Here is an 18954-nt window from a genome sequence, read left to right on the forward strand (position 1 = left end):
TTCACTTTGCTCGTTAGATAAATTACAATCATAGTTTTGCTTCAATTTTTTTTTTTTTCATTTCAATTTATCGGTCTCAGTGAAATTTATATCATTCGCCCCCTTCCCCCCCGCAAAGACTTTAAAATGATCACCTCGTTTACACAGTGTAATTAATTAAACAGGATTAATTTATACAATACCACGATTAAATAGTCAAATGGATGATTATAGTGATATAAAATCCTCGAGAGAAAAAAAAAACGTCGGTATTCGTTTTAATACCGTTTAATGGTTCTTGTCAATATATATACCCGTCTGATGTACCACTGTAATGCATAGAAAGAAGGCGTTCGAGCAGCGAATAGGTGATTCGAAATCGTCCTTAAATCATCCCGCTTCGATTCATCCCGAGATACCGACAATTCACGGGAGCTTTAAGATTTTCGATTTCTTTTGTCTAGGCACGATTCAAACTCTCGCCTTGTCATGTATAGGTACCTAGTATAGGCTTGTTAGTTCTTAGCGTGTTACAGGCTCGTTTATTCGCCGGGGAACGACGCCGACGAAGGAGAAGCACAAGGAGAAGAAGGTGAATATGAGAAAGAAAAAGAAAACGAAAAAGCCGCAGCGGCTCCGAGGGAGACAGGAAATTGCGAAAGATGGAGCTTTCAGGCTTTTTCACTTGTTCCTAGCCAGCTTTCGATTTTTCCCTCCTTATAACGGATCTCTTTTACCTTCATCTTGTTCCTTTTTCTCTAATTCATTGTTTTTCTTACCTCATACTTTATTTAGTCTTTTTTTATTTGTTTTCTTTTTTGCTTTTTTACACTCCGCGAGCAATGAGCCGGATACTTTTCGCGATATCCTGGGCAAGATAAGGATTCGGAAAAACTTGATCGCGATTTTTTGACGGTTGGTTGTGTGAAAAATTTGATTTCCACGAAGAAGCCGCAACAGCGTGGAAATTGCGTTGTCGAAAATTCTTTCGTAACCACCGCTGCGGCATTTTTTGGGAAATTTTTCTGCAAAATTCCACGGAAATTCTCTCCCCCCTCTTCTCGCTTCGTAGGATCGAATTTTCTCCAACTTCTCTGTGCGCGCGTGACGTTATCCTTTTGCTCCCTTTTTAAGTCCTCGAGGATACTCGAGGGATGATGTGGTTGGAGTTTTTACACCGCGATATGGGGTGAAAAGGGGGGGGGGGTGAATTATGTCTGGTTAATTTAGTGGGACACTCGGGATCCGAAGTTTGCAGGGAATCCTTCAACTGCCATCTGGCGAATTGAACCTCCTATGAGTAGGTACCTAAATCCCGACGTCCTTTGAGGAGAATGAAGAGAATGAAGAAAATGATCGTCTCTTTGTCTTTGAACTCCTCCGCGAATGACTAAGGATTATACAATCTATACCTGAGGGTGTAAGACGAACGTTTCACTCTGAAGTTGAACTTTGGCTTGCGGAATGCGAAACTTGAGAGCGAAAGTTTCATTAGATATCGCGATGTCTCTTGTGTCCAAAAGAGAGAAACGATCGGGGGCCTCAGTTGTGGATCCAATTTCAATGTGGAATCAACCCTCCATTCCGGGTTCCTTATAACCGAAATTCGCTTCGATTGTTCCATTGAAACAAAGGCTATTATTGCATCGAAGTATTTCGCCAATTGGATCCTTTTTCAATTTTATATACTTTTCGCAACATTTCATATAGTGACCCCATTTGCATAGTTTTTGGAATTAAGGATACGACTCGTGAAGCAGAAAATCCGTGCGAAAAGGAGGGGAAAAGCTCTCGAGACAAAAAAAGTTGCGATCTGATATTAGAAATTGGAATTATAGTTATGACACGAGGTGTGTTCACCGAATTCCAGGGAATATAGGAGGACATCGTGTAATCCAAGAAGAAGCGAAGAACGCCGGTAGCTTCCCTCCTTTAATTAAAAACCACGGGAGGGTGGAGGCGTTAAAAAGTTTTCTAAAGATCGGTAGGCAGGAATGCGTGCCGCGTCAAGGAGCGGGAATGATATATTGGTAATAAAGTGAAAGTTTTGATCCTGTATAAAACGGTGAGAAATATTTGCGAAATTTTAATCTGCACGAAATCTGGTACCGGGTCCGCATAATTTCCGCTCGATCTTCTTCCGTTCTCAAAACAATCAAAAGCGCTGTTTTCGTTCTGATATATAACGTGTATCTCGCATCAATTCGCGGCTGAACAACCACCAGAGAAAGCAAATAAAGCTTATATCTACCCTCAAATTCGCTTCCGCGGATCTTGCGAGGAGAGAACCGGAGATGGAGAATCGATTGAGAAATTTTGCAATGCCCGGAGAAACGATCGGTTCGCGAGGCTTGACAAAGGGAAATGAAAACAAAAGAGAAAAGAAAACAAAGAAGCGATACCCACAGCCGGACCTCGGGCCGCCATCTTGGTCCTTCTTTCTCCCCCTTCTCGCTCCGCTTTATCCTTCTTTCCTCATTCGATCGCGCGTTATTTTCACGGACTTCTCCGACTTCCTCTTTTCCCGTAACGAGCATCGAATCTCTCCCTCCCTCCCTCCCTCCCTCCCTCCTTCTTCCCGAGGGAATTGGCTGCTGTGCAGTCGTTGTCGTTGTCTCGTTTGATCAGCGGTGAAAAATAAATTGGCCGCTGCTGCAGCTGCTTGATTTTCGTATTCTGACTCGGCGATCGGATCGCGGAAGTTATATATCGAGTATCGATTTCGCGTTAGCTTTCGCCGTGTTTTTTATGAATTTTCATGAAAACTGTATCATTGTTTTTCCTTCTTTGCATTCATTCTCGGCATTCGCTACGTTTTTGTTCTCTCTGAACGTAACCGGAAACCCAAATAGTATCATATACGTACATACACGCGTATCTACGTCATTCGATATCCGGTGCGAAAAATTTAAACAAAGAAACGCGCGGGAGTGGAAAAAATATTTTGGAACACTCCTGTTCAATTCTTTCCCTTCACCCTCCTCGTTTTATCACCAAATGTGTGTTTAAATTTTACCTCCGCATCTACAAAACAGATCCAATAATTGATTACTCTTTCCCACGTCAATTGAGTAACGCTTTTCCATCCCATAGCCTGAATCAATGATTCCATCTATCATTTTCTGCAAGCATGGTTACCTTTTTTTTCTCACAACAGTGTGCAGTCATCTGTGAAAATGTTTTGCTTGCATGGGAAAAAAATGTATCTCTTTTTCAGATTATTTTCACTTATCACTAGACTATTGATCAGATAATTTCTTCAAAAAAACAGTCGATCGCTGCGCCAATTGTCTCGCACAATTATAGAGAGTGGTCTTTATCCGGGATTGGGTTTCACCTAGTGGTTGAAATTCGGCTAAATAGCTCCAAGTTCCTACCATATCGTAGAGAATCGTCGACCGTGAAGAAGGGTTTTCCTTATACATATAGGCCATGCCATGTACCTTATACGTAGTCATATATATACCTACATAGAGGCGAAGCGGCTGCAGCTTTCCTATAATAACTGCGTTTAATCCAGATTTGCATATTCTAAATTAAATAATTACCATATTTTCCCGATTAGTTTAATATTTATAGCGCGAATATAAACGCGCATAGGTACATATATATATATCATATTTGTAGACCGCACATTATATGTCTAATTCCTGTTCTTTGTCTAGGTATATGTATAAATGTAAGGTGTATATGTGATCGTAATTACTAAGGATTGAAAAGGAACCAGCGATATTACATTACAAGGGAGTAAAAAGGACTCATTACTCTAATTTCAATTTCAATTTCAATTTTTCCCGACTGAGTCACCCCTCCGCACGTGTACGCGTGAATCTAAGGACGAGAAGTACGGGATTAGGAGCTCGATAATTAGCCTTTGGTCCTTTAGTCGGGCTGAAAATGATTTTCAAAGGAATTTCATCAGGATGAAGGAGAAGAAGAAGAAGAAGAGAAAACGATCCATCATAATTCGATTTCCGAAGGAGTCGGCGTTGCTCCTTTGAAAGGGCAACTAAACCATCGCCTCACGAGCGTACATCTGATTACGGAAAAGACGGCTCGAATGAAAGGTCGTGTCGCGAATGGCGGTCTGGTTTTATATTTGAAATTTTCGTATTGGGTTGAAACAAGATTTTTTACTAATTAAAATGAAGTATTTTCTCGCTTTCGAAAGTAAAGTTAACGCACTCAAGTACAATTTTATAATCTTTCCCTGTCGATCAAATTACAAGAAGAGTTTCTTCCGGTTTCAATTACCCAGAAACTAATCTCTCACATACGGTCAATTCCTCCATCACTTTACGATTATCACCGGTTATATAGGATTGAACCCGCAGTGAAATAATAAAATAAGGAAAATATATTTCCAAGTATGATTCCCGAATCTGGGTCAATTGATGTGCACCAATCTCCCATCCCAAGAACCGCTCGAGTATGGCTCCTTGCACAAGCTCAGATCGCACAGTGAGAGAAAGAGAAAGAGAGAGAGAGAACGACGACTGGGTTGGGTGGTAATTAACCCACAGAACGAGGGCGAGAAAGGGAGCCCGAGGGATGGGGGCGATATTTCAAGGCTGGAAGCCGGGAGGATTTGAACGGAAGCTGCACAGGTACGCCCGCCGTTTCCCGATTCAAAGGGAAATTTCAAATCGTTCAACAATGCGGGGATGATCGTTCGATTGGCGGTAATGACGGCCGCACGACTGAATCTAGCTGAATAATGAATCGCTGATCAATTCATTATGTTGCGTAAAGCTATACGTATCAGAGTAGCTATTAAGTATAATAAGTGTAAAAGATTGAAGAGCCGAATTTTCAACAGAAACGGATGATTAATCGATATCTAATGACGCGCATTGGTTCGCCTTGTACTGTAGTGATCTCTTCGTGATCCTCGCTCAAGGAGTCTGACAAAGGTCTTCTCATAATCGGGGATCTCTGGTTATTATCGTAATCATTACATTTTGACGACGTCGATTAAGGACGAGTTATTAATTATCATTATCCGAATGGAAAATTAGGGAAAATGTGAAAATCTTTAGCGATGTTACATTTGTCTTAATTTATAGAACGAACGTGAGGAAAAGCGACATTTTTATTATTTATAACATGCATAATAATGTTCGCTCAAATCTCTATATAAGTGAGAAAATATTTTTCTTTTTACAGTGTTTCTAATTACCTAATACATCGATATTTAACGCAGCATAGGTATGCAATCGCGTTTAAATTTTCATTCCAGTTCTTTGTACGTATATAGGAACGTTTTTCTCTCTGATAGGTGTTCGAATCGGATATTGTATCTTATGAAAATCTATCCCCTTGTAGAAAGAGATCGATCGATCGATCGATCTATCACCATTTATTTATCTATACGCAAATTTTTTATATCGAGTAGTAATTTTTTCTTGCAGGGGATGAAAGCTCGCCAATTTAACATAGAAATATGCTATAAATAAAAAAAAAAAAAAAGAATTCGAACTTAAGCCGTAAGTGAACTTCAAATGATGCGCGCATTTAAAAAAAATTCATTATCGCATACAGTAAATAGAATACGAGTGCATGTTGTACCGATAAAAAAAAGAAATGGAAAAATTTCTTTTGGTTATTATTCACCTCAAGTAATAATATCGCATCCCTTATATTTCGCTCATTGTCACGCGGCTCGATATTTCGCTCGAATTGTCACATCCAAGAGTGCGTACAAGGAAAATAATAATCGCGCGATAGAAAAACCGGACAATGGTATCCCACCCTCGAAATTCGGGGTTCAAATGTATACGAACCCTACAGGTATATACATATACATATATATATATATATATATATACCTACAAACGCACGAGAAGCAAACGGTTACGTATTATTCTTGAAGTTATTGGATACCGGGAGGGATTCGTGGGTCTGTTCGGCGATAAGGAATTGGGGGTGGGAAAAATCGAAAGGGCAAAGGGGGTGGACGGTGATCGACGTGGCAACAGTATTGACACATATTCCACGTAGCAACTGTGCTTCTGTCTCTCTCCTAATACCCGACCTGCAGCTGGAAAGGCTCGGAGCGTCGAGAATAAATGAGGGAAAAAGCCGAGGACGTACCTTGAACGCGAGCGCGATCGCCTCTAATTTTACAGATGTAGGTAGCTACCCTCGTTTCTCCGCATTTTTTCCGCCTTTGAATGTTTCTTTTTCACCCCCAACTCTTCTTCTTCTTCTTCTTCTTCTCCTTTTTCTTCTTCGTCTTCTTTTTTTCGCTCGTCTTGTTTCGTTCCGTTTGTTTCGCATCGTGACAAATTACAACCCCTACCATAAAGCCACGGCGATATTCGCCGCCAAGAAATTTCGAAAAAGACGAATGAATATTGGCAACGGTTCTCTCGCTATTCTTGCTCTGACATCAACTAATTTCGATACAATCGAATCGATAAAACCCGTCGGACATACGTGTGTTTCTTTTTATCCGTTTTCAACGACTTTATATATGTGTAACAATTCGGGACGATAAAACAGTGGATGAAAAATTTTCTGGCTTGTTTTTTTGTGGCGTTGGACGAAACTCCTGGATCGATGAAATGACAATGTTCATCAATTTTATTTTATCTCGATGACGTCTGAAACATTATTCAAAGAAACGGGGGGAAAAAAAACTAACAGTAGAATGGAAAAAATGGGAAACAAATAAGAAGAAAAACAACTTCTGCTGCCGGTAAGAAGATAAAAAAGAAAAACAAAAGAAAAAAAAAAATAACAGTGTCGACTTATATATCTGTGATAAAATTTCATCGCATTTCCTACCCGGAGTGCAGAATCGACACTTTATATACCCTCGCTGCAGGCCTTACGCCGCTGCACCGGAAGTCTCGGGGGTTGTAAAATGCCTCGGGGAACAGTAAAAGGTTACGCGGCACAGGCCATCGAGTCTTTTCACTCCTTAGCCTGTCTCCCCCTCGTCCTGATCCTCGTCCTTCTACTTCCTCGGTACCGATAATTCTGCCAAGAGTCGTTTGCACGGAATTTTCAGCTCCGTTTTTTCGACGCGTCAAAGAGCACGCATTAACCCGGATTCCGGCTGTCGAGAGAATACGCAGGGACCAAGTTTTTGGCTCCCTGGCCAAGACAACCGCCGGTCCTGCAATGGCCGTACTTACATTTGTAATTCGGTTATTGTATTGCCAGGTCGAATCCAATCGCAAGGATAACTCATTCCTTGTTGAGCGAGATGTGTTCGGAGGAAAGGAATGGGTGTGCAAAAAATTCGAGTAATAGTTCTGCCGAAGTATGTGTTCTTGGAAAATGAATTCTTTCATCTTTGATAACCTTTCTACCTTTATCGCTAGTGTAATTATCCTCTCTCTTTCTCTCTCTCTCTCTCTTTCTCTCTCGCCACGGAGTTTAATAAGGAAATTTAACGACGTCGTTGAGACTTCACCGGGAGAAGTCGAGACCCGTCATTCCGGGAGGGGGGAGGGGGCATAAAGTTGGTCCTGATTCAGGGAATCGTGTGAGTGACAACGAATCGGGTAACGAAAGCAACAGAACCAGCAGTAAGAAGGGAACCAGTCGAGGGTAACGGGGAAAAAGATAATAACTAACGCGATTCCGTGAGAAACGGAAAATTTAATGAGAGGCCTAACAGGTCGTTTCAAATTTCCCGCCTTCTCGCTTTCGCCCGTCTAACTGAGAATCTTGGGAATGTTATGGAGGGTAGACAATATACGCAGGTCACGGGAATATATATATATATATATATATATATATATATATATATATATATATATATATATATATATATATATATGGGAAATTATAAACAATTTAAATGAAAACAATTATTCGAATTCACGTTGAACACTTTATCGCCCAGGGATCCGACGTGCTGGGCTCTCGCCCATTTTCACCCGTAAAATATATTTAAATATGTATCATGTATATGTATATGATATACATAAATGTCCATGCTTAAATATATTTTACGGGTGAAGATGGGCGAGAGCCCAGCACGTCTGATCCCTGGGCGATAAAGTGTTCAACGTGAATTCGAATACTTGTTTTAATTTTAATTTTTACCTCCGTACTTAACTCTTCACCTCCGAGTTACAGCGCCTTTATACCTATTCCGTCGTTACTGGTTTATAATTCAATCGTCCATCGCGTACCGAAGGTTTGAAGCCTGTATTTCTCGTCGACGTTTAGTTTTCATCACACCCTAGCTATACCGAGAATTAATCAAGTGAAACGGAACTGCGCGGTGTAAGAATGTAATTTAATGTTACTGCCGCAATTTCAATGTCGTTTAAATTTCGCGCGCAATTACTCTTTGACGTAGGTACGTCATAAGCGTCACGGTGAGTTTTTCGAACACCTTGGCGGGAGGTTCAAACGTGATGAATAATCGCGGTCAGTTTCAAACATGAATAAACAGTCCACAAAGCTCGTTTAAATTGTATTTCTAATGTGTTTTCGTTTTTTTTTATCTCACAACGTTGCTTTTTTCATTACTTTCGCCGGGATCAGCATCCGCGACATATAATACATATAAGCTTCCGGCGAATGGTTGGAGAACTCTGCATAAACTTTTCCTCGAACATAAAGGCGAGCGTGGGTAGGTAACGACGTCGAAATACAAAATATAAAATTCGCTTCACGATGCAGGTTTGCGAATTGACTATATATGCGTATAACGCGGTGGGAGTTTCGCTCGTATTGGGGAAGTTCGGGCGATAAATCCCGCACATGCTAATGTTGGTACAGCAGTTTGTCTTCGGTGGTGCCCTTCCGCCGCAAGCGCGTATGCTAATCGCCCATTTTCATATTTGAATTCGTGATATAAACGTTTTCCTGCGTGTGCAAAGACGAACTTGTTCATTTTTTGCAACCCTTAATTCGACTCCGTCCTTCCAAAGACCAAATCCGAGCAAAATGGCGGCAAAGACGCATCCGCAGCATAAGCTGATCCTTATTCTGTATTAAATTATACGAATGATATATGGAAAGATAGGCAAAGGAATCATGGTTTCACTCTCAAATTATACGACTCGCGATCGTGTATTTACCTACCCTCAAGCCCCAAGACGCCTTATCGAATTCTTGAATACCAACGAGCGTGAATCTCGAGTTCAGAACAGCCGAGGCGGTGTTTAAATTCCTGCAATACCCCGCTGACGGTGGGTAAATTCGGTAAAGGGTGTAAGAACAGACCCTTGATTAAACCATCCCAGAATTAAGCTGAGGGTGCAACAACCCTCGCACGAAGAAACAGACTCGCCTCCAAACTCACGCATATATACACCCACCTCTACCTAAATATAAACCTCAAGTCAAATAAAAGTCTCCTGAAAATTTCGAAGAGTGGGCGGTTACACTCGTACCACATTAACCCCGAATCCAACGGGGTGGTCTCCTACACTTACTTACCCCCAGCGTTATTGTACAGCCACCAACCTGTGCGAGAGGCTGGAAGAAACTAGGGGGGCTTAAATGTGATAAAACACCGCTGCTTGGTGGTAAAAAGAGGCTCAGGTAGACCTAGAGGGGGTTGAAAATTTTCACCGAATAGGCATGTATATTCCCATTGGTATCATCTTGTAATCGCCTTTACCCCCCCCCCCCCCCCCCCACCACCTCTTATTCCCCCGAATTTTCCTTATCAACAAGAACTTTCGCCAACCAATATCACGACCCTCATCCTCGTCACAAACCCCAAATCCTCCATTCTCATATAAATACAGGTATACAGGCTTGTATTTTCGGCCTGAATTATACGTGTAACATCGAGACGTCATCTTCGGTTACAACACCCCCTTAGGGTAGATGAAAAAAAAAAAGAAAAAAAAACGAGAATTTAACACAGCCGTATTTTCGCCTTATCGTCCAAGCAGTGCCACCTTGGATGGGGTTATATAGGTGTGTGTGTGTGTGTGTGTGTATATATATATGTATACACATTTCTCTATACCTTATACGAGGTACTTTCTTCTCGGTGGAAAAGCCGCGTTTAATCTGGTAACGACTAGCTACTATACGACGGGATGGGAAAATCTCTTCGAAAAGAGAGCTAGATGACGGAGAGATTTCGGCTACTGGGGGAGAAGAACTTGGTCCAGGCCATTAATCCTTATAGCGTTGCAGGAGAGCCAGTTCTCGCCTTCGAGAGGAGAGAGAACAGTCGCGTAATCCTACTTTCTCGAGCTTTTTGACGCCGTGCCGTAGAGATTACCCGACACTCTTCCACCGTTTGGTTTCTCTCTATTATTTCTCATTCGCTTTCTCACCGTGAAAGGTACGAGTCTCGTTTACTCCTCTGTAATTACCACCTGCAGTTGGATATCAGTTTCTGTTTATTCTTGGAACGTGAAAATCCCATTTAGAGTCTACGGAAACCGAGTTTCCGGAGCTTTGTAAGCTTCGGGGTGAGGCAAACGTTTGTCAGGGTCATCAGCGATAATTGGAGGAGAAAAATGAACTTTATTTACACTCTAGGTGCCGAATAATTACACTTTCGTTTCGGTGCCTTTTCACCCTGCCTCACGATGACAATGACAAGGATCCCAAGTTTCCTAGGCTCCTCGAATTTCTCAAAAAATTATGACAACTCGACTCTAGGATCGAGGGTGTTTTTCACCCTCTAATCGGTATAAAATCAATGGGACTAACTCCTTTTCGACTGATTTCTCTGCTCGCAGCTGGTAGCTCACGAAAGACGATTGTCTACCTCGGCTTCTCGGACAATGGCCGCGATGAGTTTGGGTTTCATTGTGATGGTTACTCCGTGGACAATCCAGGAAGTGGTGGCTGCTTGTACAGGAAGCAAACCGCCTCCCTTCCTAGATTTCCTGGCCACATGGCTCGCCCTGTCCAACAGCTTCTGGAACCCCTTTCTCTACTGGCTGTTGAATAACCACTTCCGGCGCATCTCCAAGGAGCTTCTATACACTAAGGTAATATTTTCCAACCATTGTCCACTATCGTCTTTCCGCCAACTTGAAGAAAACTGTTGTAAAATATATATACTGTATGCTTGAAATTCCGCTGAATTATCCTTACAATATATCGTTTATCTAAGTTTTTCCAAAATTCTGAAAACGAACGAATCGATATACCGTGAAATAATTTTACGTCGCCTTTGCAACTGGATTAAGACTCGTAATAGATTTAGATTTCGAATGATAATGACTTTTTATTCTGACGTTGCTCAGAGCTTTCGTAAATCGTTTTCTTATAGTTGAAAAAAATTTTATGTAACCTGTCAAATATTTGTTATTATTTTTTTGTTTGGTATTTTTCTTTTTTTCTTTTATTTTCATTCCTTCGTGTTTCTACAGATTTTATGCAGACCAAAACCTCTCGGACCGAAGCAACACTGTTGCGCAACAAGTACAGGGGGATTGGATATCTGCAGTATCGGTGGCTTAGATCTGTCTGGTAAGAAGGATAAATTTTTCTAAACTTTAAATGAATCACTGGAGTTGTTTCTTTTTGTTCTAGTTTTTTTTTTTTTTTTTATGTACGTACGATCGGCTGAGGCGAAAAGTTTGATTTATTGTATATAATACTCGTGCCTTAAAAAAGTTGCAGGGAGGGTTGCAAGAAGCGTGATGAAACTTTTCTTTCTGTATTTTACCTTTATCAACGGTGCTATCGTGAATAATAAAAAAAAAAAATCCAAACCAGTAATAACAGTAAATAAAAATATACGAAAGGGGAGAAGTTTTGTTCTCCAGTTCTTTATATCATGTGTATATATATATATATACCTACCGACTTCTATGTAAATAGTTATTGAGATCATAGTTGGATCTTGATCAGCTGTAGCTGTACATATATATATATATATATATATGTATGTATGCGTGTGTGTTCGTTCTTTTATACGGTGTAACTACGTTAATTAGATGAACCCGATAATTGTACACTGACTTTAAATCCTTCTGAAAGCCGGACGGTGAACTGCCGCCTCATTTCTGAAGTAAAGTTTTCTGGAATTACGAGAATTTTTCTGAACCCCTCTTGATTCTCCGTTGTTCACATTCCTAATTAAAACGACCGCGCGATCATGATTCCGAGTTCTTACGTTAAAATTAATGTCAATTATTTCGCGGATCCGGTGTGTAATAAAAAAATTTTCTCTTTTCAGCAACAGCTGATTATTAAAGAGATTATATATACCTTAGGGTGGGCCAAAGTAAATGACTATTTTTTTTTTCGTTAGTCACCGTGGAAATATCGTTCAAGATGACGAAAAGAATATTGTAAGAGTTTGAACTCTTAATATTAATATTAATAGGTGCCTATTTGCGATTTTCCATTTCCCGTTTAAATAACACAGGGAATTTTTTTTTTTTTTTTTTTTTTTTAATTTTATTACTCAACAACGTATCAGCGTATCGTAAAGAGCAATATATGTTTTTGTAGGAAATTAAACGATCTACAAAAAAGATCTCTTACAATTTTTTCCCAAATCTACTGGTTCAAAAGTTGATAAAGATATTAATTTTATACAATAGTTTACGTTAAAAACTTATTTCTTGTCAAGTGATCGGAAATTGTGGGAAAACTTTGACGTTTCAGTAAATAAGATAATATTAACTTCAAGAAGTATTATATTTTTTTCATTTTTCAACCTATAGTTCATAGTAAAAATGAAAAAAAATTGTGACATTTGACATAACTAATTTTTAAGCTTAAATAACTTTTGAACCAGTAAATTTACGATAAAATTGCAAGATACCTTTTTTGTAGATCGTTCAATTTCCTACAAAACTGTGTATTGCTCTATACGATACGCCAATCTGTTGTTGAGTAATAAAATTCCAAATTAAAAATTAAAAAAAATATCAATATTAAGAGGTCAAAATTTTACAGAATTTTTTTTCTTTCTTCATCTTGGACGATATTTTCACGGTGACTAACGCTAAAAAAAATTGCCATTTATTTTGGCTCACCCTATTATACCTGTATCTATACGATGTAGGGGTATAGTACGTGTGATCATTGGCCATTCGTAGTCAAAATTTATAACCTGTAGTATGGGTATGTATATACATATGTATGTCCATACATATACATCTGCAATGCATGCAGCGTATGCATATTTCTACATTATACTGGCAATTGCAGTTACAACGCGGTCCATTGAGTTCGAAGTAGAGTAAAAGGGCAATTAATTCATGCTGCTGCACCGCGATGTCAGTGCAAAAACCGATATTAAAAACCAGTTTACCGAGTCATTCGTATTTCTATACCTAGCATTGTTTCACGTGATAACCGATAACCGAGTTTTAATATAGTAGAGTTTATTTGCATAAATTTATTCAATTTATCGGTATTATTATTAACTAGTTGCGAACTTAAAACAAATTGATTCATTAATTGGAAGGTACATTCGATTTTGAATAGAAACGCTTCCAACATGGCGGTTAAAAATCAAGAAAGTCGTTTATGTACGCAACTTAATTAATTCTCAAACTGTGATCACATTTTTCACATTGAAGAACACAGATTTTTACAAAAATTATCTAAAATAATTCACTTGTATTGTATAAATTATCCTCCGTCATTTAGACGATCATGGATTTGAATCTCCATCTAATTTTAACAATTTTCTGACAGCCATTATTACTAAGTACATTATGTATCAAGGGAACAAAGTGCCAAGATTATTCCCGCAGAAGACGCGTTGAGAGGGAATAACAAACTATTTTCGCCCCGCTTTTCAGGGCAAAAAAGTTACGATTATGGTCGAGTCGGGAATAAAGAATAAAAAAAAAAAAAAAAAAGGAAAAGTAAAGAGAAATTTAGATTTCTCGAGTGCAGTTGTGTGCAGTGGGAAATATCTCGTTTCAGGCATAGAACGATGCTCCATGGAGAGGTGTTCAATGGGACGATGTTCCTCCCTCTCTTTGGCGACGACGCCGCCGCCTCTTCCTTGGGAAACGGGACCGTCTTGCGTCGGCGTCGGCGTCGGCGTCGGAGTCGGCGTCGCTGGTGGAAGAGAAAGCCCGACGTGAGTGCGGAGTGTCGCCACGCAGACGGAGGACGAGCCATCCTCTCCTGATCACTGCAGTTAGTACTGCGTGGCGGCGCGACTTATCGATAATTACTGCACTCGCCATCCTCATCCTCATCCTCATCCTCATCGCGGTCATCCTCACCTTCGTCTTCGCCGCTGCTGGATCGAAAACTTGCCCGACTTGCTCACACGGAATAGTAATCTTAATTCATTTTTGCCGGTAGTTGGAAGAGGAAGAAGCCGAGTTTACGGTCATTCTTACAAGTATCGTTCTTCAAATTTGATTGGGAAATTATGATTTTCATATACCTAGAGATGAAATTCAGGAATTAACGGCTTACTGATTTCATTCGTTTGATAATTTCATGCCAAATTTTCCAACCATTTTATTTGTCATATTTTCAGCAACTTCTTCAGGAAAGGTTTGATCATTAGTTTACTTATTTATTTGTTTATTTGATTTCGTTAAAGCCTGAATATGATGACACATTTGTGTCATAATTGCGAAAAAAATTACGCGTGAAAATTAGCAAATACATTTAGCGCGATTTATATAAATATATTACACAGATGTAATACTCTACGATAAACAATATACATATATATGAAATAGAAACGGTTGCCAATTTCGAAGCGATAATAAATATTCGATATGACTTATACATTATGTAAATAATAATATAACGTAATATATAGTATAATATGTATGATGTAAAAAATCAATCAAAGTATGTACATGTAAAAACTCTAGTTATATACATTCACTCGTATATACATATACAGGAAATTCAATTCCAGAAGTTTTCTATGACGATTATTATTTGCAATTTGAATTATCACACCGATAAATGTTGCTTGAAAATCTCACAGTTTGTGAGAAAAATTTATTGCTGGGTCGAATTGTGTTTCGAGGCGGGACAACGAGGGAAAAAAAAAATGATAATTAGGTAATGGACCAAATCGAATCGACTGCGTGATTATTCATTATCTTATAGTCGGGTTATAAATTTTATTTTGTTTCTCATTGTATAATTATACATATAATATATATACCTCTGATCTCGCACGAAGTAGAAAATTACTACAAGATAACGTGTTTTTATTATTGAAATACTTACATCGTTCCTCAAGACACGAGAAAGAGAGAAAGAAAAAGAGAGAGAGAAAAATGTGTTCATTAAACGTATTATAATTTATTATTCAAAGTGTCTTGAACAGTTTTAGACTTTTTGCAGAAAGTAAAATGATCGAATACTGCCACGTCCCTTTCCTCAGGACATTTTCGCATAATCATTTATCACACTTACTATTGTTTATCAGTTGGAAATTATTACATCACTGATTAATTCGTTATTCAGTTATATCAAGGCACTTTTGAAATCGGATAATGATTTAGAATTGTATTAAGATTGCGTATAACTCTTGACAGCTTGGTTGAAAATGATATAAAACGTAAGTGTATAAAATATAAGTGTATAATTAAAATTGTTATTGAGACTTGATTATTATCGCTGCAGAGAATTAAAACCATATTAAATTGAGCTGTGAAACGTGTATAATGCATGTGCATATAAATACATCTATTTTACGTTTTTTTTTTCGTATTATTATCATTTATCTATAAATAAGTATAAGTAAGAAAATCGACGTAATCGCGAGTAAATCATAGCGAATGAAAGAAAGAAATTAATGTATAAATGTGAGAAAATTAAGAAGAATTATACATAACGTAATGATAAAAATAACGGTTTAGATATAAATTTAAAACTTTTGTTACAAATTCGTATGTAGGTTCATATTGTCTTTATATATTCGAAATATTGTTACGTGTACGATGTTGCGCGTGTGCTGCAAGAGAAACCTGAAATTTTCTAACCACCGCGATAATAGGTTAATGCAAAAAAACTTTGCCGGCAATTATAGGTATGAAAGAAGAAGAAGAAGAAGAAGAAAACAATTAAATTTAATTAAACGCACAAGAATAGATCGGCGGATAATTTTTAGATAGTAATTAATCCTATATAATTATAATATAAATAATTTCAACGTGTAATAATGTAAAACTTTCTCCTACACACATAATATGGATGAAGATGAAGATGAAGATGAAGCAATTACCTGATATACAAGTTTCATCCCAAAGACCCAAATATTATAATATCGAGGCGAATTGATGTATAATCGATATAAATACAATTTTATGCGATGATCCCGATTAGTTGTTTGAAAAAATAGCGAATAAAAAAACAAACAAACAAACAAAACGCACAATAAAAAATGATAAGTTATCGCAATGACATCTGATGATCGTTTTGTTAGTGCAGTTTTATCTTTTGTAAATCTTGTCTCTTGCAAAAGAAAAGAAAATAAAATATTAATACGCCTGAACGCATTTATCAATAAGGTTAGTGATCAACGATTACCAATTGATAACGCTAACGATACATTATAATGCGGGTAATGCCATCATACAGATCGTTAAATATCCGAATCAAAGAAGTTAATTATACGTACTATACACCCGATATCGTGTTTACGTATCCTGTAAAACTATTGTTCTGTATAAAGCATATGAAACATAAATAATAAGATAACACTGCAGTCGTGCAGCGGAGTGTTTTGACGTTAATGAAAATTTAATGAATTAATCAATTAATTAATATACATATATACATAATATGTATATCCATATACTATACGAAAAAGAAGCACTGTTATATCAGCATAAATTCAAACAATAATATATACGAGATTTTTAGAATAAATATTCGACTCTAATTTCTTCTCCGGTTTTTCTAATCACACATTGTTTTCAGATCGCTATATTCTAATCGCGTGGAAAAAGTTGGCGGAATATAAATTCAAGGTACCTACGTATTTATGCGTAGGTATAAGCGAATTTATTCGTTTATTAAAAAGTAATCAATGAAGTACTTTTTTTTTCTTATTCACAGCGAGTAATCTGAAAAATTAGAACTCAGTTTTTACGAATAAAAAAATAAAGACGCAGAGAGCGATAATGAAAAAGAGAAGGTATAAGTATCTACACGAGGGAAAAAACTCCATAACTGAGATATCGACGCCGGTGAAGAAATATTGGTTCAACTTGTTTATTTTTCAGGATGAAATACGAGAGGGACGATGTAGAGCTTCGAAGAAAACGACGCCATTACCCATGATAACCCTGGATATGAAAGTGCAACCGTATATTATTCAGTACTCAATTCGCAAACAATATTTATTACATACGATCTACATTCTGATGAATTGTCAAGCTTATTTTTATTCGCTCGATCACTACAAATCGCAGAAAACTTTCTGACTGCAAAAAAATTGGGTGACGGTGGTGATGGTGGTGGTGGTGGTGGTGGTGGTGGTGGTGGTGGTGGTGGAATTGTAATACGACCGAATGATTACGCTGACGAGCGACAAGATTTTTTTTCTTTACTTCCTTTTATTTTCTCCTTTTCATTATTATTCTTTTTCCGACAACAACGGAACGCGATACAATCTTTTCGGCAAAGTCGGCGTCTGCTTGTCGCCCATATTTTCGCGGACGAGCGAACAAACGCGAGGCCAGAGGCGTCGTCACCGAGTAAGGGATGCTTTCCGTCCATTTTCCACCAGCATCCGGACTCTCCAATCTCCACCCTTTCCTCCCCCCTCCCTTCCTACGTGGCTGCAGATATTCCCGTTTTCTTTCACCCCTGCTACTCTGTTTTTCTGCTCTCTTGTTTTTACACCCCTCTAATTGTTTCTGAAACGTTCATCCCGGATAGACAGCTCTCTGCCTATACATATATCCACTCTATCATCCCCAACCCTTATATATGTATACCGCAGACGCTCCATCTTCTCTCCTACAGTGATTTATGCGATTTGTCAACAAGTGACCAACGGAATTTTTACTCTGGTCGTTTTTTTTTTTTTTTTTTATTCATATTCGTAATTGAATTACGTCGTTTTGAAATCACTGTATTATATATTTGAGCGGAAAAAGAAGTTTTCTTCGGTAAAGAATAACTTCATCATCGTATATGTAATATAATTGGCAGCTGTGCAGAAAAATTTAGAGAAATTTTTCTTTTTTTTCATCCATTTGTTTGTTGTTGGAACATTACAACCAGCTTGGGGCAAAGTTAAATTGTACATCCGTTCCGATAGCAGAGTAAATTTTATTCAGTCTGGTACAAAGACTTATTGTTAGATCCGATTACTTTTCCTACGCAATCAGGATAAACTCATGAAAATATTTTGCCGTCTCTCGTGCTTTGTTTTCAATAGTTTGAAACGGGATCCTGAGCGTCAGTTTCCCCGAGAAATCCCGCCTCTGAGACCCGTCGTAACAATTACTCCGTGGATAATTGACACCGAATTTGATATGGGGGGGTGAAATTTATTTACGCGCGTAGCGTTAATGGAGACTTTTGCCTTCACCCCCACGTCAAAAGTCGTGATAACCAAGCGTCACGCACTTCGATCATAAGTTGACTAACGTGCTTAATTGATTACGGCTCGTCAAACTTGAGTTTATGCAATATGTATGCGCATGTAGATACAACGTACTAAAATAAATTAATTCCGACTCTCGCCAAGCGTTGGGGTTGAATCACTTTCGGAAAACGTGGCCTGAACCTTTGTCAAGTATCTCACTGCGTGATCATTGTATCTCACTATAATCCTGCAAATCGCTAAGTTAAATTTATCGTTAATAATTAATAACGCCACTGCAGTTCGTCCGAACTTTCGTCACACATTGTTCATTTATATCGCCCTTGCTGTTATAATTTACGACTAGAAATACGAGGCAAATTCCTCGGGGAACGATATAGCTGAAGAGGTGAAACGACTGGCAGTCTATCCCGGCTATCTGCTTCGAGCAGCGAGAAACAGATGCTCTCCCTCGGGATTCCGCAGTCTGATTATCGACGATCGAGTCACCTGATATGATATTCGGACATAGACCAACCGCT

At 38.5% G+C, this 18954-nt stretch overlaps 1 protein-coding gene across 3 annotated transcripts in view; it reads left to right on the forward strand.

Moving 5' to 3' along the window:
• Nucleotides 1-17246, forward strand: part of LOC124413456 (trace amine-associated receptor 9) — a 78368-nt gene extending 61122 nt beyond the window's left edge. For 2 of the 3 annotated variants that reach the window (XM_046894044.1, XM_046894045.1), the window contains exons 7-9: nucleotides 10656-10910; nucleotides 11295-11394; nucleotides 13816-14214. In XM_046894044.1, the coding sequence (XP_046750000.1) occupies nucleotides 10656-10910; nucleotides 11295-11394; nucleotides 13816-13979 (519 nt within the window). In that variant the 3' untranslated portion in view covers nucleotides 13980-14214. Of the gene's footprint in view, nucleotides 1-10655; nucleotides 10911-11294; nucleotides 11395-13815; nucleotides 14215-17102 lie in introns of those variants that run through there. The other variant, XM_046894046.1, reaches the window with a different exon arrangement.
• Nucleotides 17247-18954: the final 1708 nt, after the last annotated feature.

Source organism: Diprion similis, chromosome 12, assembly GCF_021155765.1.
Source record: "Diprion similis isolate iyDipSimi1 chromosome 12, iyDipSimi1.1, whole genome shotgun sequence".
Taxonomy (NCBI): Eukaryota; Metazoa; Arthropoda; class Insecta; order Hymenoptera; family Diprionidae; genus Diprion; species Diprion similis.